This window comes from Pygocentrus nattereri, chromosome 28, assembly GCF_015220715.1.
Source record: "Pygocentrus nattereri isolate fPygNat1 chromosome 28, fPygNat1.pri, whole genome shotgun sequence".
NCBI classification, from domain to species: domain Eukaryota; kingdom Metazoa; phylum Chordata; class Actinopteri; order Characiformes; family Serrasalmidae; genus Pygocentrus; species Pygocentrus nattereri.
In genome coordinates this window covers 24,721,045-24,748,930 of record NC_051238.1, presented here as the reverse complement: position 1 = coordinate 24,748,930, position 27,886 = coordinate 24,721,045, and the positions used below count along the sequence as shown (strand labels likewise).

At 40.3% G+C, this 27,886-nt stretch overlaps 1 protein-coding gene across 3 annotated transcripts in view; it reads left to right on the top strand.

Moving 5' to 3' along the window:
• Window positions 1–27,866, top strand: part of slc20a2 (solute carrier family 20 member 2) — a 40,025-nt gene extending 12,159 nt beyond the window's left edge. Inside the window, exons 1-11 of one of the 3 annotated variants that reach the window (XM_017714782.2) lie at window positions 1,433–1,705; window positions 7,672–8,243; window positions 8,679–8,819; window positions 8,991–9,076; window positions 9,746–9,842; window positions 11,608–11,727; window positions 13,336–13,545; window positions 13,907–14,516; window positions 16,754–16,939; window positions 19,495–19,579; window positions 23,737–27,866. In XM_017714782.2, the coding sequence (XP_017570271.1) occupies window positions 7,955–8,243; window positions 8,679–8,819; window positions 8,991–9,076; window positions 9,746–9,842; window positions 11,608–11,727; window positions 13,336–13,545; window positions 13,907–14,516; window positions 16,754–16,939; window positions 19,495–19,579; window positions 23,737–23,901 (1,989 nt within the window). In that variant the 5' untranslated portion in view covers window positions 1,433–1,705; window positions 7,672–7,954 and the 3' untranslated portion in view covers window positions 23,902–27,866. Of the gene's footprint in view, window positions 1–1,432; window positions 1,706–7,671; window positions 8,244–8,678; window positions 8,820–8,990; window positions 9,077–9,745; window positions 9,843–11,607; window positions 11,728–13,335; window positions 13,546–13,906; window positions 14,517–16,753; window positions 16,940–19,494; window positions 19,580–20,429; window positions 20,515–23,736 lie in introns of those variants that run through there. The other 2 variants (XM_017714783.2, XM_017714781.2) reach the window with 2 other exon arrangements.
• The last annotated feature ends 20 nt before the right edge of the window (window positions 27,867–27,886 follow it).

Below are 27,886 nucleotides of genomic sequence, written 5' to 3'. Positions count from 1 at the left end.
AGTGGCTGTTTTGACCAGACATAAATGAAAAGGTAGTGTCTGATTTTGCACAATACTGTATGGAAGCCTGTGGTTAAATTTGAATAGCACAGCAAAACTAAGTAATTATAGCTCAAACCATTCTTTATTGTGACGTTTTTAACATAATATTTACCATAATATTAAGATGATTTTGCCTTACACAAAACAAAATATGCCCCCTCACTGAAGCTGCCCAGCGACTTTTTTTCTGACTGTGTGTTTTCTGAATGCTGTGGTCTGATGATAATGCTTTGCTGAGTTTCTGGAAAGCACTTTCCTCAAAGCTTCCTTTCTTATGGTACTTGTGCCCTGTGAGGCACAGCCAGTGAATCAGCCTGAACGATGTGTCCCAGAATCGCTTCTGACAATGTCTGATGGCCTGTCACTACCATGCCTGCTTTGACAGCCAGTGTCAGAAGGTCTATTCCGATCACAACGCCGATCACCGATGGCAGCAGCTGCATCAGCGACTGCATTGTTGTTTGTGCAGGTTTTGTTATTTTAGGAAGAACGCAAGATGTATGACCTGAGGATGACTTGAGGAGTTCAGCCATCCCAAAAGCAGCATAGTCCAGGCCTGTGTGATCTGCTGGAGAGAGGAAGACTCACAGTTCATGTCCTGGCAGTTGTTTTGGTTCGGAGGGTTCAGAGGAGAGGTGGGCTGTGAGGGAGGGCGCACATGATAATGATATCATCCCAGTGAAAGGAACGATTGTTTCAAGTACTGAAAGAGCGTGAGTGATAGAGGCAAGCGCTAGTATAACACTAGTGAAATTTAAATCTGATGAAATTGGCCTGTTTAGAGAAGATTAATGATGAGAAGATCTGGGGTGGATGTGCTCTAAATCTGTTTCCAGTCTCTTTTTGCTAAGTGTTCTAAGGCACAGCAACACTGGCTTTGCTGTTTCCCATGTTTGGTTTCCTGCAAATAATGCCACCATGTTGCTAATCTGCTTAATCAGTCATGCCAAGAGAGTTCAGAGTTATGCTCACGTATTGTGTGCCCAACTAATTTACCCCTCATTGTGCTGTGCATGGAAAAATCCAATACTCTGGTGTCCTCAAGGGATCAGGCGTGTCGTAATGGGTAAAAATGCTTTTTTTCTGTTATTGTTTTGCAGTGGTGCATTCTAGGAGAGGCGTAATGCGGTTATAGTGGTGTCGGCACTGTAAACACCATTGAATGTCCTTGGTGTGCCTACATGCCTTTCCTGCTTTGCAAATTTGCATGCGCCCTCCCCCTCTAGGCAGCGTCTCTTTGTCAGAGGCTTACACATCCCCATCACCCTTTCTTCTCATGTGGAAATATCCAATCGGAGGCGCTGCCTCCCTCAAGCTCCACAGGATTGGCTGGCCCGCGCGTGATGCTGATGCCTTCGTTTAAGAGGCAGTCTAGACTGCAGTGACAGGCTGTTCACGAGGAGGGAGCTGCAGCATCCTGCAACGCATCTAACTCTCAACCTGCCGATTTTATATTCTCGAAGTGCCTCATTTTCTCCCCTGCTGAACAGTTTCACATGGATTAGCTGTTCACTCTGGTTCATTGCCTCTTTGTCCTTGTCATTAGTGTATCACATCATTCCATTGTAGTTTTCCTTCACTGCTCACATTTCATCTGTCAGTTCACTCAGTGTCTCATTTTCCAACCCCCCTCCCGTTTCTCTGAGTACTGCATAGTGGGAAGGTGAGTAGTGCGGATTACAGTTTTCAGTTAGTACAACAGCTTTGTCTCTTTCTCTTCCCACTCACCTCTTTTTCATTGCTTTTTTTCTCTCTCTATAATGCAACAGGTTCTGTTTGCCGTTTGCATGTGAGTGGACATATGTGAAACAAGATGAGTGGGTGTGTGTGTGTGTGTGTGTGTGTGTTATTATTATGCATGGTCTTAATGCCACAGAGACAAGGTCTGAAAATGAAGCCTGTCCAGTTTTAATATAACCAAAGTATCACCAGAATGTGTGGCCTTAGGGAATTATTGACTAGAATAATTCTACTTTGTATTTGCTTGTTTTTGAGCATCTGTTCGGTCACCATAACCAGCTGTGTATTTATTCATTTTCCATTGGTATATTTCTCTGGCATGTAGTATTTTTTTAAATATCGGACGTTTTTGTGCACTGAGGTGGTTTGGTGTTAATTAAATTTGATAATGGGTTTTTTTTATTTAATCTGTTTAAAGCTGTACACTGCATAATACATCGTAGTGCTTTGTGGGTGAAAGCAGGACGGTGCAGTGCAGTGCATGTGCTCATGTGAGTACATGTATGTGCCTGTTTAGGCCTTGTAATTAAGAAATCTGTAAAACACGTGTGACTCTCAGCAGTTGTGTAGCCTCTAATTGAGCCTTCTCACTTTGCTGAGCTCTCCCTAAACTTTTATAAGGGTTCTGAGATCCACTTTGTCAGATTATTGGCGTTATTGGCATATTTTCTAACGGTGTCTGACATCTCATGGGTTTGCTTGATCAACCTCTTCTGACGTACTGAGGTGCAGTAGCCTGCACACTGTGTTTATGGAGGCGCTGAAGCAGAGGTCCTCTGGGGGAGGTGGATGGAGAAATGTAGCATTCTTGCAGCTCTTGCGACGCTTTCCAAGAAATGAGCAGTTATGTCTGCATGAGGAGTCTTGCAGGGAGGGTGCTAGAGTTAAGAAGCCACAGTTATCCAATGAATAGTTGAAGCCAGTGCATGGCAGAAGACCCGAGGCAGACAAAGCAATTGACCTGCAATTTTAGAGAGGAGCAGAAACACCCATTGTCATCAAAATGCTGCTGATTGTATTTGTATGAGATTGTAATAGCTTTTCTCATCTGTTCCCAGTGGGACAAAAAACGTGAAGTGGCACAATTTAGAAAACGCTGGCTACTGTTTAATGTTTAGTTGTCTCGCTTTCACTGATATTCTATGAACGAGTGTGGCCAGGGCTGCAAGTTAAGATTATGAGTATAAAAGAAGTCCTCTTATTTTATCAGTTCTTAATTTTCTGTTATTTTTACATTTTTTTATGCCTAGGAGTAATAATGAGCAACAAGAAGTAATAATAATAGTAATAACGATAATAATATTGTTGCTTTTGCTTCCAGAAATTTTCAACATATTAGCGCAGTTCAGTAAAAGTTATAGGACATTTATCTTTAATTCGTCCATGAAAATGTAATTAATCCAGAAAGAAGGAATAAAATTATGACAGTCACATAAATGTTACCCTCCAGGGGTTTGTAGTTTGCAGTTGATGTCTCGTTCTCATGAGCCATTTGGCTTGAGGCTGGTTCAAGTCGCCTGATGTACGAGAGCTGAGACGTTTTTACTCATTTGTTTTTCCCAAGACCAAAGTCATTTTGTCTGACATCTGACATAGTGGTCTCGGGATCTCCAATATAGCCAGCTAATTTAGGCATGATATCTGCCTGCCTCACCAAGCGCGTTCAACCAGTCTTGAACAGTCTCATTGATGTTAGGTGCAGTATGTGTGAACTAATGTAGGATATCTCATCACCCAACAGGTATGAATGTTCAGTTATGTTAATGCGTGGGCAAGTGTGTTGCTGTGGTTTGCTTAAAATAAATCAATAAATGAGCAGTTTGGTTTCGTAAACCAACGGTAAATGAGTTTTAGTTGTCACTGTGGGCTGTTACCACAATAGCTTGATTAACTATCACTGGGCAAAGACCTGATTTCAAGAAATTCAATGTGTTTTTTGTGATATTATTCATCGCAATACATTGTATCCTGGCTGGAAAAAATAAGTCCCGGCTTCAGATTTATAAGTCGTACATCAAAGAAAATCTTTTTGATTTGCAGTTGACTGATACATTGAATATGCTATGTTATTTTTCCATGTTTTGATTTTGGATGCCAATTCTATTGTATGCTCCTGTAACATTTTTAATGATTCCAATATTTCATCATTTTCTAATAATTCTAATGTTTTGTTCCAAAAGTACTGAAGGCATTCAGAGAGATTTGTGTTAAAGGGGCAGGACAGCAGGGGGTTTGAATCAATACGAGTCTATATCTGCTATGTAGGTAAACAGTTTATTACAGTACAGTAAGAACGATGGTTCACCGTTGGCATTGATGGCAGGATCAAGTGAACAGAAGTACTGCACATTAATAGAAAAAGATCAATGCAAAAAGGTCGTATTGACGGCCGTATTGAGAACTACTTTCCATAACAAGTGCATTTGTATTTGTTTACATTGACACAGTTTTGTTAATGCTGTCTGCAGTGACACTGCAGTCTTATCACATTAAAGACTGCAGGGCTGCCGTGACTCTTTCCTCAACCTCAAAACCCGCTTGGATTAATTTTCCGATTGTTTATCATACTGCATGCTGCATTGTGGCCTCGAATGCGTTCATATAGTGTATCAAGAGACCTGGTAATACCCAGCCCTGCTGCCAGTGTGAAAGACCCCTTTGTTAAATTTTTGTAGACATTGCAGACTGAACTGCATAGGCTGCTAGTGACTCACAGATATTTTGTGCGCAGCATTGTTTCTTTGTGGATGAGCTGTTTTGATGACTGCTGTATGTATTTATGTATGAGAAAGTCACAAGGCTTCCTGATCCTTTCAGAGCACGCTTGGAATTGAGACACGTGATATTTATACCGTTTCTGTAACTCACCTGACTTAAGCACACAATTAGTTAATGCCTGGGTGATGTGTTAGTCTGGCTCCCATGTGTTTACATTTAATTCTCTTTAGAGAAAAGGCTTAGAGTTGGAAGACTGAGCGGTAGTGATTCCACAAGTTAACTCGTAAGCAACAACAATAACAAGTAAGCAGTTGGTCCTGCGTGCAGCACGAATACCTCTATATTGAGATATCATGATGGGATTAAGATAATACAGAAACAAAAACTGAATATAGCCTTGATTCGCAGCTCACTCAGTTACACCAAGAACTAGGCCATGTGGTGTTGAGTGACCTTCCGTTTTTTGGGCACTGTGGCCGCTGTGCTGACGCCTTATGGTTTCCTATTAACACAGCTCTCACAGTGTTGTTGCAGGAGCTGTATTAGAAAGAAGAGATTACTGAGGTTATCTGCTGGAATGTATTCTTATCCCTTAATATATACAGAACTGCTACAGATCAGGTGTTATTTTAATGAACAGTAGCACTATACTGTATATATAAGAAATGGAAATTGTGGTATTGTTTTACTGAACATAAATATTTGCATATGCGAAAATGATTTCTTGGCTGTGGTTGGTTTGGTAAGAACAGCTTAGACATGATCTAGGTCTTGGGGGCGATGCTGCTTTTATCAGTTGAGGACATTTTGACTGGGTGATTCATATCAGACACGTTCAAGTTAAGAATTATTGGCACCTTCAGTGGCATCTACACCACATTTCCCCTTCCAGTACCACCATCTGACCATCAAATATCTGCCTGTACTGAGTTCAGATACCAATCAGCTATCTAATCCAACTGTTCAGCAGGTGCTTATAAATCCTGATATTTACACTATTACATGTTTTAAACATTTAAATATTTCTTTCTCACCAAAAAGCGGTGTCACAAATTAAACATACTAAGCTTGAATGAATGGCATTTTCTGGTTGGATGACTTCACGTGCTTTCAGAGTCATGAGAAGTCACTGTGCTCTTTGGCACAATGAGCTCAAGTGCTTCATTAAATCTGATGTATTGAAATCCTTGCTGATCATGCCGCCCCTCAATATACTTTTGTTTATTATTATAGCATGATATAATCCCACACCGCCGACATCTAATGATGCGCATGCATGTGTCTCTCATTAGTTGATTTCTGTTTGTAATACAGTTATTGTATTTCAGTGTCAGTGTCTGTGTTGGTACAAAACTATTCTCAAGTCATTAAACACAATGTAAATAGCATTAGTTTAATCACTGAACTGATTAGACTAGACATATAATTAATTAAAGTAAGTGATACTTTTTTGATCCCACAAACGGGGAAATTCCACCTCCGCATTTAACCCATCCGTGAAGTGAAACACCACATACACACTAGTGAATACACACACACTAGGGGGCAGTGAGCACACTTGCCCGGAGCGGTGGGCAGCCCAATCCGCAGCGCCCAGGGAGCAGTTGGGGGTTAGGTGTCTTGCTCAAGGACACCTCAGTCATGTGCTGTCGGCTCTGGGGATCGAACCGGCGACCTTCCGGTCACAGGGCCAGATCCTTAACCACCAGCCCATGACTTAAGGACGGGAACGTACAATCTGCGTTAGGCTAATTAAGTTTATTACGCAAACTATTGGACTAAGCCACACTATGTATTTATTTTGAGAGAGCCCCTTGTCCTGAGAATGCGAGGATCTTTCGAGATTACTGGGAAGCGTTGATAACCGGGACCTTTCTCAGGTTAAGTGTGGCCGAATTTGATGAAAAACAACATAATGTTATGGAACAGTGAGTAATGAGTTCATCCAGTGCAAACTGACTTTGTGGGCATATGGTAGCACTATAATACTACTTTGCGTTTGATTTTATAAACAAATTATTTGTTCCTGTAACCTGTAGACAAGTACTTTTGGCATAAAAGCGTTCTGAATCAACAGAGAGTATCCTCCTCTCCGTTTGTTCACGTCACAACAATCTGCACTAACTGTGATCCACATGAGACGCATGTAAACTGAAGTCTTACAGTTATTGGGCTTGGGGTTATTGGGTATTACCTTTAAAATTTGACTTAGTGTAACTTCTTATTAGCTGATTGTCTTAATGGCAAAACATCTGTTTCTACATATTCCAATTCTTCATTTGATGTATATAATTTTCAAAACTATGGAAAAAGTGATCCCCAGCTCTGTTATACGCCTTAAAAGCCAAGAGGTTTTCTATCACGAGGACTGCACTAATTGCATGATACACTAATACAGTAATTTCTTATTTAGAGAGACTGGTATTATGATACTGATCAATGTGTCACAACCCTTGCTTCTGTTGCCTTATTAAGGAGGTCTGATGCACTAAATACCACGGTCTCCCTGTTATGCACTATTGGACCTTTCCATAAACATGATCAGATTGCAGCCAGCACATAGTGGCCCATTTACAGACCTCCTATGTTCCAGTGACTCTGACCCACTAAGAATCTTAGCCTGTAGAATGCCGGAAAACAGGAAGCAGTGCAAGTGTAAGCAGGTATTAGGGACTGCAACTGTGCAGTGCTGCTTAGGCTGCATCACAACTGGGCGCACTGCTGGAGTTTGAACACCGAACCTGAACGCCTGCCAAGAAGACAAGTTGAGGTGTGAATTAGGCGCAGTTTACTCTGGTTATGACGTGTCTGTTATATTGATATGGCGTAAAATAGGGCTTATATGTCATTCATGTGTACATTTTTATACACGTGAATGACAAATCTTCGTGGGTAATCTGCAGCCTTTTGGTAGAAACGTGCTGACCATACATTTGACCTTCAAAGTTGTTTTCGTGAAAAGGTACAAAACCTTTTATAATTGTAGGGGTCTTGCTGTTTTAGCTGTCATTTACAATTTCTGTCTCCCTCTTTCTGATCTTAAGCTCTTCCCCCACCTGTTGCTCCGACTTTCTTGCCTTTTACTCCCCTGCAGTGTTTTGGCTGGATGTTGCTGTCTTATACACAAATGAATATGCCCTGCAATTATTTCTTTCTTTCTTGTTTTGACAGCTGAAGACTTCTCAGTGGACGGGACACGCAGAGGGCCAAAGAATGGAATGCTCTCTTCTGCCTACATTGCTCACGGCTCCAAAGACTGAGGTTAAACGGCTTAGTTAGCAGTGTGCCTCTCCCCCTAGAACTTGCACAGCCAGGGGAGGAAGAGTGTGAAACAAAAGAGAAGTGGAATTTTTATTCCTTAAAAAAAAGCACAGCACCTTACTTACATTTAGTTTAGATCGGAATTATTTATTTTTGGATTGAGTTCTGAACCTGTTTAGGAGCGGCCGCAAAGATGGATTTAGAGTCGTATCTGTGGTTGGTCATAATTGGCTTCATCATCGCCTTCATCTTGGCGTTTTCAGTGGGAGCCAATGACGTGGCAAACTCTTTTGGCACAGCAGTGGGCTCGGGGGTAGTCACATTGCGCCAAGCCTGCATCCTGGCTTCCATTTTTGAAACCCTGGGCTCCATGCTCCTTGGGGCCAAAGTGGGTGAGACCATTCGGAAGGGGATTATAGACGTCAGCTTGTACAACGACACGGTGCCTATATTGATGGCAGGAGAGGTCAGCGCCATGGTCGGTAAGTGATGGCCTGCGTTAGATTAAATTTAGGATTATCTAAAAATAAAAATTGGGATTAATTCTGAAGATTCTGAGGTTAATTGTTTTTTTTTTGTTTTTTTTTCCTTTTCATTGTGCACTGCCAAATACTCTCTGGTAGAGTAAACATATGGTCACATGCTTGTGGGCTGACGGGTGCTTGTTTCAGAAGCCAGAGTTACCAACTGAGGAGTGTTTTTCCAAAGAATGTAGTCTACCAGAATCCTGGAATTAATTTGCTGAGACAGTGCTGAGAAACATGCCGCATGTTGTGTTTATTTTTCTTGTGAATTATTCTTTTTTCACTGTTTACATCTTTTAGTAGTTGCAGCATGTATCTAAGAAACAAGAGGTGAACCCTGTGGCTGGGGGACTCCCTGCATGTTTGAGTTTCTCGTGTTTTCTCCTTTCTCAGGGTCTGCGGTTTGGCAGCTCATCGCCTCGTTTCTGAAATTGCCCATTTCTGGAACTCATTGTATCGTGGGATCTACTATTGGCTTCTCCATGGTGGCTATTGGCACTCAGGGAGTACAGTGGATGCAGCTGGTCAAAATTGGTATGAACTGTGCTGAGCAGTGGTAGCCATCTCATTGTGGAATTGGTATTTTCTAGAACTTTGATCTGTGTGTTGTAGTCATTGTCTACACTCTGGTCATTCCTCATCATGTTTGTCTGTAATATTTTGCCGCTGTTTAATGTTTAATGGCGAACCTTCTGTTTGCTTTAGTTGCCTCCTGGTTCATATCCCCTCTGCTGTCAGGCCTCATGTCTGGTCTGCTCTTCTTTGTCATCAGATATTTCATTCTTAACAAGGTGAGGTCAAAGTCACAGATTTGCCATTGCACAGAACATCATAATTATTGTTTAAGTTCTGAACTTCTCTTTTATGTGATGAGATCCTGAGCGTTATCTTGTACACATGCAGATGGTATCTTGATGAAAAGATTTCTTATCAGCATAGAATCCCTCTGGGACCATTATCACTATGTCATATCTGCATAATTTTCTGCATAATCCCCCAAGTGTGACAGCTGATCTGCACCTTTTTCATGTCATTAGACCTTTATAACGCACATGCCGGTAGACAGACTTTTTTATAGTCACACGTCTGTCCCAGATTGGGAAGGAATTGAGATAGTGTTTGAGTGCCTGTATGTAAAAGACTCAGAATGAAGCAGTTCGTATAACTGCTCCGCCCTAGAAAAATCAGTTCTGATTCTGGTGTGATCATCGCATCTTAGACTTTCTTACATTTCAAAACTTGAAACAAATGTTAATGTTTCAGCGCTTCTCATTTTTGAAATGATTTGGTCATATCACTTGCCCGATGGCTTGTCTGCCTTTCTAGTAATGCTTGATGAGTTACTTTAGAAAAAGATTTTAAGATAAATTAGACGTGTAGATGAATGTGCCTCTGGTTTCTTTCCAGTATGTTTTGTAAGTTACTGTTGAGTAGTGTTTTGAGTGTGTCTCTTCTTGTAGGATGATCCTGTTCCAAATGGCCTCCGTGCTTTGCCCCTCTTTTATGCTTCTACTATTGGCATCAACACTTTCTCCATCATGTTCACAGGAGCTCCTTGTGAGTCGTTACTCTCTTAAAAGAACAGCTAGTCAGAAAATAAGCTTCAGCTGATTTTAGTGTCTAATACTCTTATTTTAACTCTTATTGCAACTCTTATTTTATTTTATTTTATTATTATCCTTATTTTCCTGTAAATAGTCTAGAGATTTAGCTTTAATTTTTATTATTTATAATGTTTATAATGTTTATACTGTTTCCCATTTCTATTACTGAGTGCCGTACTCCTGTTACTCTGCTGCTGCTGTAATACTTTGAATTACATAATATATATATAATATAATAATAAAGGATTATCTTATCACATCTCATCTTATCTTATACAGTTGTGCCGATAAATCCATATAAATTATTTGAAGCTTTTTAAAAACCCAATTCCAAAAAAGTTGGGACTTTAGGTAAAATAGAAATAAAAACAGAAAGTAGTGATTTTGTAAGTCTCCTACCTGTTTTTTTTTTTAACAAAACAGTACAAAGACAAGATACTTAATGTGTTATCAACTTTGTAGTTTTTTTGTAAATATTTGTTCATTCAGTAATTAATGACTGCAACACATTCCAAAAAAGTTGGGCCAGGAGAAATTTAAGACTAGGAAAGACAAGGGCCGTGAAATGTTCAAAAAAACATCTTAAACAGGTGATGCAGTCATGCTTTGGTGTCAAAAGATTGTCCAGGAAAGGCCTAGTCCTTTATAAGTGAGGATGGGGCAAGCTCGCCACTTTGCCAGATGTCCAGCCGTTTGAAAATAATGTTCCTTAATCAGGGATTGCAAGGATTTTTTGGTATTTCGCCCTGAACAGGGCATAATAACATCAGCAGTTTCAGGTAATCGGGAGAAATTTCTATGCATGAAAGAAAAGGTTAAATCACCTACTCAATGCCTGATCTTATGGAGGAATCCTGCCATGGATATCAGTCATGGGCTCAACCTATTATCAGTAAACACCGTCTGTCAGAGCTTCCACAAATAAAAGTTAAGGCTGTAGGTTTAGTGGGTCACAGCATCTGTGAAAGCACCATTAACGCAGAACAGATTTCAGAGCAACATGTCTTTTTTCAGGAACCCCCATGGTTATTTCAACATGACAACACAAAGCTACAATCTGTATGTGTTACAACAGCATGTCAGTGTTGGTGCAGGTGCTAGACTGGCCTGTCTACAGCCCAGAACTGTTTCCCACTAAACCATGTTGTATTATTAAGCTCAGAATATGACCGCGAAAGCCCTGTATGGTTCTGCAGCTGAAGGCTTGTATAACAGACGAATGGTAAAACATTCTGCTTTCAAAACTAGACTAGTTTGGGTCTTCAGTCCCCAAGCGATCGTTAAGTGCTGTTAAAAGGAAAGATGATGTAACACAGAGGTAAACGTGCTTCTGTCCCAACTGTTTTGGAATATGTTGCTGTCATCAAATTCAGAAAGAGCATATATTTACAAAAACAATAAAGCTCTTAAGGTAAACCTTCAATTTTTTGAGTTTTTTGGTCCAGTTTCCAATTTAATACGGGTCAGAATTTACTAATCACTGATTTCTGTTTTACCATTTTTCCCACTGTCCCACATTATTTTATTTTTAAGATAATATGAATGTGTTGTTTTAGTTGCTTAAAATAGTGTTTCAGATAGCTTCATAGAAACTTTTAAAAGGTGAAAGGCCTGCCCATTTACTGAATGCAGTGTTTATGTATATACAGATTAAGAGTTAATGTCCAGTTTGCCTGCCTTTCCTTTGTATCTTAAATCCTGTCTTTGTGCACCCACAGTGCTGGGGCTGGAGATGCTTCCAGTGTGGGTCATCGCTCTCATCACCCTGGCTGGATCTCTGGTTTGTGCTGCCCTGGTCTGGATCATCGTGTGCCCCTGGATGAGAAACAAAATAGCGAGTAAGTTCCGTTCTTTCAGTCACCCATTTCAAAACAATTTCCAGCAGCTAATAATGTTCGGTTATTCATTTACTGGACCTTTCCAAACCGTATTTGCTTGCCTCTGCTGAATGATAATTTGATTGTCTGCAAATTTATCACTGACCACATTTTCAAAAGCCACAATTCAAATGTTTACACGAAACTGCAGTCTGTGCTCGTAGTGACATTGTGTTTTGGCCATTGTCAACGGGTTATTATTCCTGATCTAGCTTTGGAAAACCACAGAGCTTTGACTCAGCATGACGCGTCTTCGCCAGTTCAGGAGGAAGAGAGATTTGCTTAACATCTGCTGCTCCGCCGGGGTGCCGTGCAGTGAAGCATCCATCTTTCGCTGGCTGTGACTTATGGCCTCATGTTGATGCTTAACCGGTGCCGAGAAGATCACAAAACAAATAAACTCTCCAGCTGTTTATTTGGATGTCTCACTGTTTTCTGAGTTTCAGTGAGTCGCATGTATCTTGCTGTATGGTTGCAAATGTTTTTTTTGTCTTTGCTAAGTTGACAGCACAAGAAATGTTATGCTTTGGCGGCAGCTGTGCGATGGCTGGGATCAATAAAGCATTGAGTTCACTGGTAATTTTTTTCCTCAAAGCACTGCTGTCACTCACATGGCTTTCGTAACAGTGTCTTGATTTTGTTGGAGGACATCGTATTGTCTGTTACGTGAAAGGTTTGGAATAACCCTTTTATGTACATAAACCTGTCATGTTCTGTACATAAAACAACACCCAACACATTGAAATTTCTTTTGTGCCTTGCATATTGAAATGAAATGGTTTCAGCATCAATCCTGAATTAATTTAGCTACATATTTCATGACTGTTACACTGTACGTCCAAAATTTTGTAGACATCTCCTGTGTCTTCCGAAATCAAGGGTCCCATCTGCTGCAGTAATAGCCTCTACTCGTCTTGGAGTGCTTTATATTGGAACATTGCTGTGAGCATTTGATTTCTTCCCAGAAGTGTTTAATTGAGCTTCATCTTTCCACAGAATGCAATTCCACTGCTCCACAGCCCAAATATGGGAGCTTTATAGCCCTCTAGCCAACGCTTGGCATTGAGCATGATGACATTAGGTCCATGTGTGGCTGTTCCATAGCGTCCTAATTGATATACAGATCTTTTCTGTGGAGATTATGCTGTGTCAGAAATGAGCTGTGTCAAAAATATCTTAATGAGCTAAATTCACTAATCAGAAGGGATGGACTTCTTAACTTTGGACATACAGTGTAAATGAAATGCTGCTAATGAACATTTTCCTTCAACTGCTTGAGAACATCTGCACTTTGTTTGAGATGTAGGTGTGTAAATGAACGGACATCATGGCTTCTTCTCCAAGGATTATCCTTGTTTAATGGGATTATGCTTGTTTGATGTATATAGTGCAGTATAAATGAATCCTTGCGTTTTCACCTTCTTGACACACCAAAAAAAAAGTCCTGAACACTATCCACTCCTTCCCAAAGCCTGCTTCCAGCCTTGTCTCTGCTCTGCAAATCACACCCCTGGTTAGAACTGAGGTGCTGAGGTGTTTGTTCATCATTTTCTTTTCATTCATGTCCAGGTCGGCTGGAGAAAGAGAACGTTCTCTCGCGTATCTCCGACGAGAGTCTAGATAAGATCCCAGAGGAGGAAGAGGAGGCTCCAGTGTTTAAAGAGCTTCCAGGAGCAAAGGGCAATGATGATGCCGAACTGCCCTTGACTGGGGAATCCACTGGGGAGTTGAACAGTCTGGCCAACGGAGGCACCGTCCTTCCTAATGGCAGGGTGTATGGTGAGTTTCCTAATGGTTGGGGTCCATTTCCTATAAGTTCCCATAACCTCTATCTTTCTTCACTGTTACTGTAACCCCCTATTGTTGTGTATCTTTCATTTTATTTTATACAGTATTTATTTATATTTGAAACTAAAATCTCACACTAGGGGCATGTTCACATTACTGCAAAGAAAATATAGCAGGAAGGAGTAATAAAAATAAATGTGGACCATACTAATATTTTTATATCCTCTCACTGTTGCAAAAAATAAATAAAATAATAAAACATAATAATAATAATCTAAACATTTACCTGTTTGGAGAAAAAAAAAGCACCTCTGTATTTTTATGGCATTTACGCCACATTGTGTCCCATCAGGCCGCACTCACTCTATGACCAACGGTTGCCTGAAGTCACCTGTGTCCAATGGAAGCTTCAGCTTTGATGGACACGTTCGCAGCGACGGTCAGGTCTACCACACTGTGCATAAGGACTCCGGCCTCTACAAAGATCTGCTGCACAAGATCCACGTAGGCCGCCTGGAAGATGAACGTGCCAACTCACGACCCGACAACAACTACCGGGTCCTGCGGCGCAACAACAGTTATACATGCTACACAGCGGCCATTTGTGGTATGCCCGTGCAGCCTCTGATGCGCTCTGAGTCCAGTGCCCCACCGCCGGAGGATAGCGAGAAACTGGTGGGCGACAGCGTCTTCTACTCTAAGAAGCGCCTGCGCTATGACAGCTACTCAAGCTACTGCAACGCTGTGGCCGAGGCTGAGATTGAGGCTGAGGAGGGTGGAGTGGACGTGAAGTTGGGTGCCGAGAAACACGAGCCAACGCCCCCTGCTGGAGGGGCACTGGAGGACTGCGCTGACGAGGATAAGGAGGAGACGGACAAGCCCCAGGTCTTCCTGCTCTTCCATTTCCTTCAGATCCTCACTGCCTGCTTCGGTTCTTTTGCGCATGGTGGCAACGATGTCAGGTAGACCAATCTGCATGTTTTTGCCTGCCTTGAGCTTCGCTTTACTCTGCCAGTACTTCCCATTTCCCATATATAGTAGTACTTCAGTAATGACTCAATAACGATCATGATCGACGTTTCCGAATACTCTGAGCAATACCGAAGAAAACAGAAGGTGTCTGATTTAAGAAACGTCTAAAATCAGCGTCTAATTTAAGAGAACTGACCCATGAACTGACCCATGCAGTCCAGTTCCACACTGCAGATAGGCTTGACCAGTTTGGTTTGTGATTTTTCTGACCAGTATTGCAATTCACATGCGATGATTTTCTATTAAAGAACCTTTTTAGAGGCTCAAACACTGAATGTAATGTGAGAGGCAGTTTGTGGGTTATTACGTTATATTTCCTCCATTTAAAAGGCAATGCTGAATATTTCTTTTGCCCTGGCGTCTTTAAACGTTCCTCATTCAGCAGCACATTCCATACCATTTTTGTGTGTCCAGAAAAATCCCTCAGTGGAGTTTTGTGCCACAAGATCTGGCTCATGACTCTATAATTGATCTGGCATTTATTCAGAATGTTAAGAACCAAGTCAGACATAGCCACGGGTGTAAGTTAATCTGCTGTTCGTGTGTTTTGCCTACAAAACTGCTTTCACAGTTGAACAACAGCTTAAATCCTCTGAATTCTTGGTATAGGTCACGTTAGTTGATTCCAGTCATATTTCTGTGTAGAGGAGGGTGGTGCACAACCTAATGCGCTTTGGCTTTTGCTCAGTATTTTTAAAATTAAGAACATTTAAAAAAGATGTTTAACATTTTTATACAAATCTACACATATTGGCTAGAAATTAAGTGGAAACTAAATGCATAAAAATGTCAAAATCTCTATGATCATTGAAAAGAGTGAACAAATTTAAATTTACTAGTGGCAAATTTATTACTGACTGTAAAGTAGAACAGCAAATATCAACACAACTGCTTAACATCTGTAGTAAATCTTTTCTGCGCAAATGAATTAAAACTCGTGACTGTTGTGAGCTCTTTTAGTTGTAACACTATGTTAAAACTAACCCCATCATGTGGAGGCTGTACTTTAGCCTGGCTAGCTCTCACTATGAGTTGTGCAAAAAATGGTGGTTTATTAATAACATCAAAAAGACTAGTTTAAAAGTTAAAATAGGTGTGAATGCTGTAACTCAGATTATAATTGACAGACATTTATGTTGGGAAAAATTATGGTATACAAACAGTCTTCAGGGTCAATGGCAAGAAATGCTGTCACAGTTCACAGATGAGTTCGGGAAGATGAGGACATGGCTAAAATCATGTCTTACTTTACCTGTTTAACTACATAAAATACCCACGTGCCATTTTACCTTTTGTTAGTTTGTGCCCCGCACTCTTTATATTCTTTCATTATTTACTAAAGTGAAGTGTTTTATTTCATCTTTTTTATGTGGAATTAGTCAAGCAGCATTTTAATCTAGTAAGTAAAAATATATTTTGAATCAATTTTTAAATTACATTTTTTTAAAAATGTATTTTTATTGAGCAATTTGTAACTTTTAAGAGCAGCGGAAATTTAATAAAGGGCCCATTTCTTGTAAAATCAGATTTTCCTTCATTTTTTGGAATAAGAGTTTGATGTAGTATGAAATATGAATCATTGTTAAAGTTTCAAAACACACCTTTCAGTCCTCAGACCGTACGGCTCACATGTGGAAACTAAGCTGTTTAACCACTGCAGTTTATGCTGAACTTCTAAAGAGAGATTCAGCCCAGACTGCTTTTTGAATGAGGCGCAACACAGAGCAGCCAATTCACGTATAGCACCCTTAAAGGCCCCACTGGCATGTTTAACTCTAAGGGATAGAGAGAGATTTAACAATAGTCACGTAAACATAAATTATGACTGTTTTTGGTGCATAAACCCAGTGTTATAAATGCGGAGAGGAACGTAAGATATGGACCCCTTAGTTGTGTATTTCAGTGGTGTGTCATCTGACCATGTCTCGTTGATCTCCTATAAACCACGCAGTGTTCTCATTTGGCAGATGAAAATGTATTGATGGGATAAAGATTAGCACATAATGAAAGATGATTAAATATAATTAATGATTACTCTTTAATCGGTTTCATATGCACTTGATGTTTAGCGTACACAACTCTGTTGGCAGTATGAATATTAAGTGGGAAATGTAAATAGTTTAGTGGTATTGAATTGTTTTAAGTCTTGGCTTTTCTCCCTGTGCAGTAATGCCATCGGTCCCCTGGTGGCTCTGTGGATGATCTACGAGCAGGGTGGGGTGAAGCAGGACTCGGCCACCCCCGTGTGGCTGCTGTTATATGGTGGATTGGGCATCTGTGCTGGTCTGTGGGTGTGGGGCCGCCGTGTCATCCAAACCATGGGCAAAGACCTCACCCCCATCACCCCCTCCAGGTGAGATCAGTCTCCTGAAAGAGCTGCATGCCTACTGTGCATGGGGCATCTACCAGGTGCATGCATATGATATATTTCATAGATTTTTAGTGCTCTGTATTTTTCAACATGTCAGTATTTGATGCCTGAACCTGCATGTATTTTACTTATTTATTTGCTCTTTTTTTTAATATCGCATGTTTTAAAAAGGCCTACTTCCATTTTCTGGGTGAAGATTGAAATGATAGGTTTCCTTAATATGTGCTGCACTTTTATTCCCTTAAAAAAACACCATTCCTGGATGAACCTCCAGTCACAACTACGCTTCTGTCCCGCTCCAAAACCCAGCATCTTTCTGGAGTAGTACATTACAGAAATGGAGCACTTGCCTCGCCAACTGGGTCATTGCTGTTTATCTCCCATTAAAATCTCAGCAGATTAGAACTGTAAAGCTTACATTTGGGTTCTTGCTCACAGTCCCTCTTTGTGTTGGCACCACAAAATGAGTTTCATGGCATCGAGCAACTGTGGCATGAACTCAACTTAATAGGATGTTGGAGCAAGGACAGCTCTTATGCAAAGAGACTTATCACTATTTGTTCCCCCCTCACCAAACCAACCATGTCTGCTAAATTTAGCATGACACTTGCACATAGAACCTTTATGACCTTGTGCTCTTATAGTGACCAGGCAAACAGTTCAAAACAAAACACACTCACTATGCAACACGGTTATGATAGCAGGAACGTGGCCTACTATTTATGCCATTAACAAACACCCAGTTAATATAAACTGAAAAACCATCTTTTTTTACGTAATGAACAAATAAAGCAGCCTGTTTAGCCTTATGAGAAAGTATCTGAGCTGTTCTGTCACAGCAGGGTTTAAGACTTCCCACGGTTTCTTGGAAGTCTTCACTGATCTCAATATCAAGACAAGGAGATCAAATCTCCAACTGCACTGAATATTGTTACAACACCACTGCGCAACACACTCACAGCTTAACCATGGAGGTTTTCTGTTGTTAGGAGGTACGACAGGGTCTCTCCCTTAACATAATCAACGTACCCAGCGAAATGGGGATCTCGTGATTGTGGTAGCAGGGAGTTTGTTATTGCTGTGTAGATCTAGTCTAACATGAGACAGCAGAGGATCTGTTCATTTCAGTGGGTTGCTAAATCCCAGCGCATAAAGTACTACTTAGACTCAGAAGCTGACATTTTTGTGCCAAAGGCCAATAAAATTCCACACTGAATTTCAGGCAACGTCCTAAGCCCCGTTTGACATTTTGAATATTTGTGCAGGGCAAATATGATCATGGTTTATTCAGACGCACTAAGTGCCAAGATTCATCCTAGTAAATACTGCTGTAATTATTTAGCCATAAATATTTGTTTTTGGCTGGTTTCCAACAGTGGTAACTTGACATATTATTATTTGAACCTTCCAGTGATCTGAGCGGTGAACACCTGTATTTTCTGTCGTTTCGTAGTGATAAAACATCTGGTATTTGAGCCTAAACTTCTCTTACAAACAGTGGGGTCCAAATGTCTGAGATCACATTGTGTTTTTTCTTCCTTTACACGTGGAAGTACACAAAGTTTCAGAATTTTGAAAAATAATCAAGAAATCTGTTTCACAATATATATGCTTGTATATATACTCTTTTGTATTTTTAATGTTATATCTGGCATTCCTAGCGAGGAGCAAAGTAAGCTTTTCATTGTATATAAGGAAACCTGTTTCCTCTGTGCAAATGACAAACACTTTGAACCTGAACTTGAACTAAAGTAAAACTGAAGAAATACTCAAATTCTGCACTATTCCTAGGTCACCAATTATGCAAATTTGTCCCAGTTGTCCTTGCCAGCTGGAGTGCATAAGGTCATTTGAGCACAAGAAGGACTTACTGAATATTAAGGAATTCTTAAATTCGTGAAATTCCTCTCATAATATAATATGTAATGAAACGCCATATTTAATTAGAAAGAAATGCAACATAAAAACAGTTTTTCTAGTGGTGTTGGACTTTTGGGCCCTGATGTAAGTTATAATACCTTAAATACTGCTAGTTTTCCAAGAAAATATCAAGAAATATGTAAGAAAAAAATGTGATAAATGAAATGGTTTCTAAACCAAAAAACTGACATAAAACAAAAACAAATATCAAGTACCAATATGCGTTCTGGGACACCCTTCATGAGCGAGAAGAGAGGGAAAGAGAGATGAAGGTGAAGAGTAAGCAAAGGTGTTAGTTTACTCAAATAAGGCAGTAAGAGAAACTTATTCGTATAAATAATTTAGACCATTAATCTGACAGTTGTGTTTTCAAATACCCCGATGTACACACAGACACGGCTAACATTTAATATATACCAAAGCGCAGCTCTGCATTTGCTGCCTGTCTTGTCATCTGCGTAATGTCTTTGTCGCTCAGTTTTGCATGCCCTGAATACTCTGCTCCAGGTTTGCATGCTGGGTGCATGAGCCTCTCCCTCTGGATTGCATGCGTTGCCAGTGCTGGTCTTAATAAAGGTATGACTTTATAAAATGATCTCTTGTTGCCCTTCCTGCAGTGGATTCACTATTGAGTTGGCTTCGGCGCTCACTGTTGTGCTGGCGTCCAATATCGGACTCCCAATCAGTACCACACACTGCAAGGTAAAGACTGACTCGGGTGACGGCTGGCCGCTTCCACAGGTTACTGTGTACCTAGAGAGAAGAGAGTGTGAGCTTCCTGCTTTCCGAGGAATTCTGAGGTGCTGCTCATTCCCGGCTATCAATTACACTACTAATCAATTAATCTCAGGGTTATTTAGAAAAATAAGCAAGAAACCGTAGCTTTTAAAAAGGCCCCAAACCACAAAATCAACTTAAAGGAACCAAAACAAATTGTGCACGTCCTTGAAAAAGAAATCGAAAAAATACTTTATTGAAAAAAGAAAAAGAAAGTTGATTTTAAATGATATATATATATTAAATTGGAGTTTCTTCAAGCAATTCTGGTAACATTCTCATCAGATATGACACTGCTTTTTATGTCCTTAGCACTCGGCAAAAATCAAGTTGTCTGATATTAATGCAGTCCCTGCCGTCCTACTTCTGACACCACCCGTCTGGAAATTGTTTCCGATAACCATCACCCAGCTCAACTGCACACAAATGTCAATGGGACAAAGTCACGTCCCACATAATTGAAAGCAGCCTCTCAACTTGGGTAAAGCAGCCCTCTCACACCCTCTGGAAAGGAGGACAAGAGCTCCCTCCTCCCCTCTGAAACAAAGAGTCGGTGCATACGGAGTCAAAGAGCTCGCAGCAGTCTCTTTGAAAGTCTCGTCCTGTGTGGTGCCCCCACCACTCTTCCTCTCTCTCTCTCTCTCTCTTCCCATGGCATGGTGCTTTGTATTTGTGCTGTCTGTTTGCTTGGGTCACCCGGGGTCTGCTCCATGCTCTTACATATCTCTCTGTTGTCTGTGTTTCCGTCTCCTTCTTTATCTTTGTCTCTTCACAGTGGATTTTGCATTGAAGTAATGAGCGCTCTAACAGTGCTTGTTGCCTCAAATGTGGGCGTTCCCATAAGCTCCACCCACTGCAAGGTACCGAAGCTGTTGTGAGGAAACTTTAGTAGTAAGCCCCACCCAATAGCTTTATTAGCATAATCACAGAAAAGCTGATCACCTCTCACACCTGCAACCATGTGAAATCAAGATGGCTTTTGATTTCATGTGCAATACATCCTTGAATTTCAGCTGCTTATAGTTTTAGTCTAAAAGCCAATAGAAGTCCAGATACCACTGGATCTGTATAGAAGAAAACTGCAATTTCATAATTACTACATAAGTAATTGCACATTAACCCCATTTTAATTGACATTGACATTTCAGAGCTGTACTTTACTGTAGTACTGGGAAACGCTTTGTATAATCATTCATTGCGAGTATTTACCACTCACATGTCAGATTAATATTAGGCCAAGGAAAACACAGAGGCAAGGAGACTTTAGGAAATTACATCATGTCCACTTACCCTTCCCAAATTCATATCTCCACTCAGAAAAATCATTTGGTTTCTGTCCTATTAATGGAAAATACTAACATCTAAATTCTTCTCTGCCTCTTTGAGTGCCGTATAATGGCTTTTTGAGGGCTTCATGACTTTTGAGTCCTCACTGAGGAATAGGCTATTAGGGGAACTAGGGTGTTTAGAGAGCTTTAGGGGGCCAAATGGGAGCAATTAGACGTCTACGTCTAGTTACAAATGGACCCTTTCCCCCGAGGACTCTCTTTGTACATCTGCAGAAGGCTGGATGGGTTTTAATCATGCCATTTCCTTTACTGCTAGGGCCAATCTGGCATTCTCAGGTGTAAACAGAGATTCCGTGTGGCTCTGCGTTGAAATTAAGTGTTATGACCATGACTTTGCTTGTTTGGCTTACATGCATAGTGTCATGTATATTTGAAGCCTACAAAATGTAAAGTGTGGTGATGAATAGATCCATGTTTTTTTCCCAGTTGTCATCAACAGCTGACCAAAAGTAGTTGTACACACTTGTGAGGAGCCTGAAGGTTACATTTCTATCTCATTTTGACAGTGGCAGGTGCCTCCAGTAGGCAAAGGCTGCTGACTGGCTTGTAAGTCGAGGCATTCGTAAGGGTTGCATCTCCACCAGGTCGTGGTGCCAACCATAATAGACATCTCCTGAAATGCTATTAGCTGCACAGACTGCTTCAGTTTGGGTTCATTTAAATATTCATGCATGCTTGGCGTGAAGCCAGCATTGGACGCTGAATTGGCTCAAGTACGAACTCCATTTATCCTGCAGTCCTTTTATAGATGAAGTCTCCTGGCTGTTGTTGACTCTCTGTTGTTTGACTCTTACTCCAGATTTAGACCCCCCGGCTGGAAGCTTGGGTTACACTGACCGTATAAGAACAGCCAAATCATTCCCTTAGCTAGCAGCCCAGCTGTCTACCGGGCACCTGACACCAGCAGCATGTATGGAGATGTTACTCCTCACGGTGCCTCTGTTACACTTCCCTCCGTGAGGGTGGGAGAGATACGTTCCTGTAGAACTGCAGGGAGAAACAGGTTAAGAAACAATGGCCTGCACAGATAATGTAACATGAGCAGTGAGATTATGAGTAAGAAAATTAACCCTTGCTGTGGAAGTAGGAAGAGAATAGGTGTAACGGTCTGTAATTAACACAATAATGGCACAAAAGGGTCTCTTTTATTATACGTATTATTACACATTGCAGTACAATACATATTATACATATTAAGAAATATAATAATACATATTATTTTTATTATTGTCACATTTAAAGTCATATTTTACTATTTTCGTTAAATAAAGTTCAGTCTTGCTGACGTAGTCATTGCCCACGCTCTGCCCACAAATAAGGTCTTTGCGGTTGAGGTTGGACGAGCTTTACAGTGGCAAAAATCCCAATTAGCCTAATGAATTAAATCTGGAGTTTTGATTTTCTCCGTCATGTTGAGTTTCCATTTAAAAATGCTGTGCTACCAAACTGGACTGTGATGCTGTGGCTAATTAAAACTAATGTGGTTGGAAAAGCTTTATTATGTGCCATAAAACGATCGGACATTGGGTGCCACCTTTTTAATCCATTTTCAACATTAAATCTACCTCAGGAACTTTAAAGACTTATCAATTTCTTTGCTGGGAGTTTTTATTTTAGAAATAGAATTAGCAAATACACAAAATATGGTTAATTATTGGAAGGTCATTCTGATTATTTTCATTGAATAACTTACTTTCAGCTTAGAGTTTAGGTAATATTCTGATCCGGTCAGTCAGGATCACAGTTTCACTGAAAATAAAGAGAAATGAGAAAATGTGTTTTTCTTCTTCCCATAATCTACAGGAAATTAGGAAGAGGCAAATGAGTTGAATATGTCCAATGTTGAATATGTCAGGTGCAGTAATTCCCGCTTTATGTGGTTGAATGTGTTGAGGTAACAGTGGTGAGTCCATGTTGAGGCTCACTAACTGAAATGTCCATTTTTCATAACCTGTGATGAATGACTCCTTGAATCTTGAATGACTCCTGAGATAAACGGATTCACACAAATACAGCAGTAATAAGACTTTTGAAGTGCTCTAATGATTGCGTTTCAAGTGTAGTATAGAGTAGTATAGAGTGCCAGAACAGGCAAAAATACTGTTTTCTAAGTGCTGTTGATGGGTTTTATTATTATTTTCAGTTATTTATCTGAAACAAAGATAATTAATCTAAAATGTATTTTACTTTACATGCATGCTCCAACCAGCCGCTTCATTAAGTACGCCTCCTTGTATCTACGCTCAATTTCATAATACCTGTTCTGTGGTGGTCGTGTGGGGGTCCTGACCATTTAATAACATAGTAGAAGTGGGTTACCGAAGTGAATTCTCTAACTAGCACTGCAAAGTGCACCTGTATGTTAAGAGCTGGGCAAATGGACAGAGTGTGGATACTAGGAGGTGTGTATGTAAATGTAATATCAGTGGGGCACAAATGGTACCCAAATAATTGAAACAAGGTGCAAAATAAATATTATTTGAAATGAATAACACACTCTAAATTGACTATCCTTAAATATATGCTATAGTTTCTCATTAGGGTGAATGAGATTACAGCCAGCGTTCTGTAAAGCTCATCTAACTTTGCAACAGCTTCTACTACAAAATGAAATTAGACCCTTTTGTAGGCTTTTACTAATCTAGTTTTCTCTGTCCTGCAGCTTAATGTTTTGATATTGTGAGATGTGTTCAGTGCTTCTGCTGATTGTTCTATGTGTGTGTGCGTGTCCAGGTGGGCTCGGTGGTGGCCGTGGGCTGGCTCCGTTCCCGGAAGGCGGTGGACTGGCGTCTGTTCCGCAACATCTTCCTGGCCTGGTTTGTCACGGTCCCTGTAGCAGGCCTGTTCAGTGCTGCTGTCATGGCCCTGTTTGTCTACGGCATCCTGCCTTTCGTATGAGAGGGAGCACAAGGGATAGAGAGAATGTATAAATGAGGCGATGGGGGCAAAGGCAAGAAAAAAAAATCATTAGACCGAAAGACGGTAAGATGAGTAGAGAGATTGAAATAGAGTTGATGGAGATGAGGAGATGGCCAAGGGGGTGGGGGGGGTGTTTAAAAGCTGCCTGGGGAGCATCCAGAATTTTCTGACGTATTGTTCTTTGTTTTATCTACAAGTATTTATTTTATTTTTCTTTTTTTCAGTTTTAGCTGTTGTAATGTTAGCAAAAACAGTATGTCTCATGAATCAGTGCATTTCATTATCAAAAAAAAAAATGTCTCTAAACCTGTGGGCAGGCAGGCAGAGTTTGCTCACGGTCAAGGCTGCGTCTACATGGTGAAACGGTCAGATGCGCACATTTGAACAGGCACGCACACACCAGAAGTGCATGTATTCTTAAATGACCACTCACAATATCATTACACAAGAAAAGAGGGCTCATAAAACAACATATGGCAGAGTGTAATCAGTCTGCTACATTGAATGACGCACGAGTCTGTTCAAGGCTTCATTTGTTCTACACCATACTGGATGTATATCATATACCATATACACTGAAATCCAGGCCATGCAAATAATATACTACAATAACTGCTGTATCTGCCGGAGCTATGATTTAAGGTCCATAAAATCAGCTAAGTGTAAATACTGTGTCATACAAGTTTGCTTACCTCAAACAACTCTCTGTCATCCAAAAGCAAAGCTAGTGAGTAAGTCAAAATAAACGCAGAGAGTGGAGTAAAACACTTAAGACTCAAATTTTAATCATCATTATGGGGTAAACGGAACCCTTTTATCATTATATTTATACAGACATTTCCATAAGCTTTTTTTAAATAGAAGTAATAAGAAGGATATCACACTTTTAATTATGTATGATAACATTTCTACTGTACATATTTTCCACGATGGACTTCGGATATATCTTTATTTGCTCTTTCAGTCTCGGTGTCTCTTAATATCATAGAAGCTTCAGTGTTGGGCCGGAGTATGGACAGATACAAAGCTTTGACAGAGCAGTTACACACTGCTGGAGATGAACACAAAGAAATAATAATGAAAAAATCACAAGACCATGACGATTCAAACAAATCCAAAAGCTGCAACACCCAAAGAATTTGAGTCATCTAAAAGTTTGAATCCGGTCCAGTTAGTTTGACATCTAATTTTGAAATTTGGGTGTTGTTTTGTTTATTAAAGCTCATAATTAAGCCAAAATTCCCTCTTAGCAATGCATATCATTTCCTACTCACTGGAACTGGGGGATATCTTAACACTGCACATATGTAATGTTTAGCTAATCAATGATGAATATTGTACGTTACAAGATTTTGGATGCAAGACACTTAACATTGTCTGAAACCAGACCTGTGAATATGTCCTCACTGATTTAAGAGCCGTCGGAAATGGCTTTTTTCTGGTGTGCCGAGAACTGTAACATATACAGTTCTCAATAATTCACTCGGCTCTTTGTAGAAATGTTTTACCAAAGACTTAAATTGCGATTGGAAGCTTTTTTCAGTCTCCCATTCGTCCCTGTGTAAAGTTACCCGAGAAATCGTTTATCTGCTCGGAGACGCTTTTAACGCTTCCGATGAGTATTAAATACAACATCGTAACGAAACAAAATCCAGAAGTGTATTGGAATGCCTGTAGACCCCATTCATAAAAATAATACCAAGATAATGCCTATACGTGCAGCTACAGCCAAAACCTACTAAACAGCACGTAATGCTGTCCCATTGCACAAGCGTACGCACACACTCACATACACAACCACCATTACTACACCAGCATTCGCACATGCTCTTTTAGTAAGGCAGTGTCAGACGCTGTGGATAAACACGGCCTCTAGTGCACAAATGTGGTGAATTACATTAACACTGCAGTGTCACGTGATGTAATCCCACTGTTTCTCCATGCAAAGTCCTGAAGACATGCAGCTGATAAGACACTGAGACGCCTCAGCAATATCATTCATCAGACAGGACCGTGTGCAGCCGTCGTCTTATCTGTTGTCGCAGAGCCACAGATGGATCGAGAAAGAAAGAGTCTGGTTGATTTCTGACTGCGAGGGCATGCTTTGGAACCTTTAGTCAGAACGCGGCCATGCGGGCACAGCATGTGTGGTCAGATGAGGTCAACGTAGCGATAGGTCAGTGTCGATGGTTACTGGTCGTTCGGTTTTGTTTGTTGTTTGCTTAGCCAGGTTTGGCTGATGTTGAATTAAGGACAGCGGTTTGAAAGACACCTTAATACTCTGCCTCTGGATAGTCACCAGATTTGTACGTGTGGCTTTGAACCAATGCAAAGTGTTAACTTCTTTTTCCTCGTGTGTGTATTATACTTTTTGTTTTTATCTTTCATCATGAACAAATCTATGCTTCAATGGCCATTTGCCTTGTAATATTGTGCTTTACTGTTTGTCAGATACAGTAACTTCAGTACTGTGGTGTTTACATTGTCATATTGTAGAAATAACTCATTACAGTTGCCTAAAAATGTCAACGAAAGACAAACTATTAACTACAAATGATGAAATAACCAGGAATAGTGCAAGGTGTCTCATGTCCTTTCATGTTTTAGTTAGTAGCGGTGTGAAATATGATCATGTGTTACTCGTACACCGCTGCACTTAGGAAAAAAAAAGAAATAATACTGAAATAAACTGTACATGTTGGGTGTGATTTAAAAAATATTAAATCAATAGATATATAAATTTCATTCAAACTATATTTTTCTACATATCTGAGTTTTACCTTGAGTGCTGACTTTTGTCATGGAGAGTGAACTGGGCTCGAACAAGTCCTGTTAGACATTAATGTGATGTTGAGAAATGGATCTAAAATATGTCCTGATCTAATGGTTTCTTAATTAATGCAATATATAAGAGAATAATTCAGGTAAGGGTTTTAACAGACTAAAAATCCTGAGGGATACTTTGAGAGATTCCATATATCCATCGATTCTTTTGCCCAGGGAACTTTCTCCTTTGTTTGAGAGAACGAGAGAGTGGTTGCTAATTGTTCAAATTCAGCGATGTTCATGATTATTTTTGGAAAGTAAAGGATAAAAAAAACTTTGTAATTTTGTTTCCCTGCATTGCAATAGTAAGTTGCCAGATAGAACCTCCACAGCGGTGGCGTCACCACTGTTTAGACAGATGGGAGCACAGCAAAGCGAGGTTTTTCACCAGACCCGTCACTCTTACAAACCAGCCGGTGACATTACCTGCTTTTCGGCAGTTGTTCTTTCTATCGCTGGCATATTTATGTGTATATAGCGAAATTTCATATGGCCAATGTCTCTCAGAGTATGCAGTAGCATGCGTGGCCACAGGAGGGTAGCATTTAAAAAAAAACACACACAAAAAAAAAAAACAGACCCCTCACTTAGGACAAAAGTGCCAATGGCTATGCTTCGTGGAGCTTCATAGAAAACTCGCAAAACCCTTCGGAAAATCTGTAAATCATTGTGGTTACAAAACAAACCTGATACGAATTCAACCGATCAGTATACAGTATCACATCTGGAATTTTTGTACAAGGAAACTATCTAGTTACCGTAGGGGAAAAAGTGAAGGTTCCAGTTTTCTACTCGGCAGCATATCGACGTTCTCCCTTAGTGGATGTACTGATTGCGTTTATTTTCTATGTTCTCATCCGCATTTAAAACTAGACAGAATGTAGCCTACTCCTTTGCTGGCCTGCTGACGCCTGCTATATGTTGTCTCTGTACTGCCATGCTGTTAGTGCCATGCTGTAAACTGTCTGGTACCCTCTTAAGACAAGGCTGTAGACCTAACAATACTACCCTTAACTGCATATGTACTGTATTATTGTTTTATTTCTTTTGACTTTTTTTGTGAGAGTTGTCTGCATTTTAACTAATTAAATTATGGGAATTAAAATTACAAAGAATAACAGAACTGTGTACCATCTGC